Consider the following 3,742-nt stretch of genomic DNA (forward strand, 5'->3'; position numbering starts at 1 on the left):
GTTACCACAGATAACTGCTTCGTAGTTCATGCAACCGATTCAAGGCTTAATTAATTCAGGTTTACACCAAAATCTCGGGTTAATCCCTTATCCTAGTTTYGTGCAATAGGCCTCAGACGTGCAAATGTTGTGCCTTCACCCAGACTAGACAGAAAGAAAATGAAGACAAAGGAAAAGTGTGTTTGGGCATGGTTGTACCAAGTAATAATATATATTAATAGGTTATTTTTACATGTAAGGGTTGCATAAGAACAATAAACTGAGTWTATCTGTTCGATGCACTTTCATTCAAACCACTGCTCAAAAGCAGCATTAAAAGGGCAAAAATGTCAAAAGTTTTAAAGCCTGCAACAAATCCTGGATTTTACGGAACAGGATTAAGGCCACTGGAAAAAAAAAAAAGGAATTCTGACTTTAATCTCAGAATTCTGACTTTTCTCAGAATTCTGACTTTAATCTCAGAATTCTGACTTTAATCTCAGAATTCTGACTTTTTTCTCAGAATTCTAAGATTAAAGTCAGAATTCCTTTTTTTAATTTTCAGTGACCCTAATCCTCTTCCGTAGAATTTCTGGAGCAGCACATTTTTGTCACTGAACACAAAAAGACATTTGTGAATCACTTGGCAATATTCAATTACAACTAAGTGTTCCAGCTTTTATATCAACTGTAATGAAGATGTTAACTAAGCTCCAGATTAATGCTGTGTGGATAAAAAGTTGTTTCCCTGAATGAAAGGCAGCAGTGTAGTCTCTGCGCTGCAGTGGTTTCTTTATAAATAATCTATGAGTTTGGAATTTGAAATAAATGCATCCCATCAGAAACATCTCTCCTCTGCTTAAGTTACACCTGAAGAGCCATCTGCTCATCAGGTTTAACTTAAATCTCATTAAAAGTTAGGAAAATTAATTTCAAAGGTTTACATTAACTAAGTACATTTACTTCGTTACAATATTTTGAGGATTTGTAATTTTACCAGTTATTCTTTTAAATAGCTACTTTTATTTCTTTACATTTTAAAGCTAAAAACCTTGAAAACTTATTGGTACTTTTACTTTACTTTAAAATTTAACACCTAGTTACTTGTTACAACTTAAATGTTTAAACTTATCATGAAAGTTTATTCACTCTAAAAAAATGAAGTGTTGAATTTGCTCAACAAAGTCATGTCAACTGGCTCCACTGAGCCTAATCAAGAAAACGGAGCAAAATTATACATTTATTGCTCAATTTACTCTACCCAGCTCAGTGGAGCCACTTTATTTCTTATAGTGTGTGCAAAAGTACTTTTATTATCCCAATTTATGTGAACGATTTTATRATTTTTACTTGAGCAGTTTTCTCATCAGTGAAATTTATTTTTTACCAAAGTCATTTTCTGTTTGTGTAGTTTTATTTTTACTTTTTTTTTTAGAAAAAGGCTGTGAAGCAGACAGAAAAACACACAGACACTTAAAAAGCATACCTGAATGGTTTATTTGTTAAAAAAGAAAAAAAAAAAAAAGAAAAAGCTTGGCCTGGATGACACCCTCCAGACATTTGATCATGAATTTCATGAAGCTGAAATCCTCTTTTTCCTAACAAAAATGAAAAATATTATGCTGTGGACTAGATTTTCTTTTATTTTTTAAAAAACCACCCCTCAAACTCAAAATCTTCTMATTCCCATGTCCTTTTCTTTATTTATTTTTTTACTTGGAGCCAGTGGAAAGCAGTGCAATGAGTCCTGAAGAGGCACTGATGGACAGGATATAGTTGCTGGAAACAGTGGGTTAAGGAGGAAAATCTACAAGTGATTAACTTTAATAAGTCAATAAATTTCAAGACTGCCACAAAAAAGAAAAGGGCTAAAATTGAATGTAGAAACTGAAATCCATTCATTATTATATGCATTTCTTCAAGAAATGTTACGCATAATTTACATAAAACCTGATAAAAAAAGGGTCAAAGCAGATCAATCTATTGTTTTATTAACCTATAACTCAGACAAAATATAAGAAAAAATATTCATCATGTGGTGCAGAGTCACAAAATCCTATCTCGGGTTCAGTTCTGGTGAACAAACGACAGAAAAGGATACACAGTGGGGTTAAAGTTCTTCAGCAAGAAGAAGGAGGCGACGATGACGAGGACCAGGAAGAGCGTGTTGTTGTAGAAGATGGAGAAGGTGGTGGCCTCGTAGTCAGCGACCTCGTTCTTCTTCCACAGGATTCTGGTGACAGAAGAGAAACAATCAAACCTCCTTTACCATCATGACRCACAGAAACAAACGCAGGCTGGATTACACTTTTCTTTTCACAAAGATTCACACAATCTGTATCACCTCTCGTCTTTCTCCTTCCGWGACATCTTGCGGTTGTCTGCTTCAGACAGCTTCCTGGTTACCTCTTTGGAAACAGCATCCTCCCKTTTCTGAGCGACTCTGGGGGACAGAGAGAGGAAATGCACAGAAGTTGCAWGTGTGTTACTTTAAAAACATTGTTTTAAAGCACATCAGTGCTGAGAGCAAAAACCTCAAACTAAAGATTGTTGATAAATTAACTGAGATGCCTACTAGAGTTACAGATAAGATTATTTTTTCCAAMTTTTTCCAACGTAAACACAAAGCCTGGGAATTGAGTGCTAATGAGAATGATTCTTACTTGTGTTTGAGCACAAACTTGACGTTCTTATAGGCGAAAGCTACCAGGTAGGTGCTGACCAGAGTCATTACAGTGTACAGAACTGCAGACTGGACTAGATCCATGTGCCAGATTCTCCAAAACAGCCCTGTAAAAAAAAAAAAAAACACACACACACACACAATAATACAAGTTTATTTAACTGATAACACACATTAGATGAAAATCTAAAGGCAGTGTCGACCAAAAGAAATGTACTTTTCAATGCATTTAAAAGTCAGAATTTCTTAATTCAAATTTTTTTTATAAAGATACAAAATGATACTAAAACCTGTCAATAGAACCTTTTTTGTAACATAGTACCTCAAAGTTTCATCCNGATACAAAATGATACTAAAACCTGTCAATAGAACCTTTTTTGTAACATAGTACCTCAAAGTTTCATCCATGTCTAGAATATTTACAGTTATTCTGTCAGGGTAACACAACAGTGTGTGTTTTCTACAGGAAAAACAAAGCTTGTGTTGTTGTGAGAGACGACTTGATTGAATTGTCTTGATTGATTTAAATAAATGGATGAGAATAACTTTAAAACTCCTGCTGATCACTGCAGACTGCAGAGTTTTATTAAACCTGCAGTGAGTTATTTTTTAGTTTAGATTGTTACATGAACACTCATCACTTCTGTCCCGAGTTGTAAGTTAGCCACACTCCACGATGCAGCTAAACTTACTGGAAAGTAAGAACATTTATTGTTGCATCTATTCCTAACGCCTTTAAAACAATTAATTTCATTTTAGCTGTAAAAAGTTGTATTTAGGACTTCCCCTGTTCCTTTTCTTCTTTAAATGAACCAGTTAGCTCCGCCAGCTAACTAGCTAGCTACAGTGTGTGGTACTTACAGATGGGGATGGCAGAAACGATGAGCGCATTTCCGTAAAACAAAGCTGTGGACTTTGCGGATAAATTTCTGCTGAAGTCCTGGAGGAGAAGGTCTTCCTCCGACTGCTGCTTGTTGCTTCCTTTGGGGGACATTTCTGCAGAGAGACCGYTGTGTGTGTCTACTGCTCGGCACTGGGCAAAAAAAGGACTGACACGTCGGTGAATGAGAGGAAGAGAGA

At 35.5% G+C, this 3,742-nt stretch overlaps 1 protein-coding gene across 1 annotated transcript; it reads right to left on the reverse strand.

Moving 5' to 3' along the window:
- Positions 1–1,452: 1,452 nt before the first annotated feature.
- On the reverse strand, positions 1,453–3,742 carry ssr3 (signal sequence receptor, gamma). The gene is made up of 5 exons (XM_014012818.1): positions 3,524–3,742; positions 2,643–2,769; positions 2,324–2,422; positions 2,081–2,212; positions 1,453–1,758 (listed from the first exon to the last, which is right to left on the reverse strand). Exons 1-5 carry the CDS (start codon positions 3,654–3,656, stop codon positions 1,692–1,694), a joined length of 558 nt encoding a protein of 185 aa, XP_013868272.1. The 5' UTR covers positions 3,657–3,742; the 3' UTR covers positions 1,453–1,691.

This window comes from Austrofundulus limnaeus, unplaced genomic scaffold (assembly GCF_001266775.1).
Source record: "Austrofundulus limnaeus strain Quisiro unplaced genomic scaffold, Austrofundulus_limnaeus-1.0 Scaffold95, whole genome shotgun sequence".
Classification (NCBI taxonomy): domain Eukaryota; kingdom Metazoa; phylum Chordata; class Actinopteri; order Cyprinodontiformes; family Rivulidae; genus Austrofundulus; species Austrofundulus limnaeus.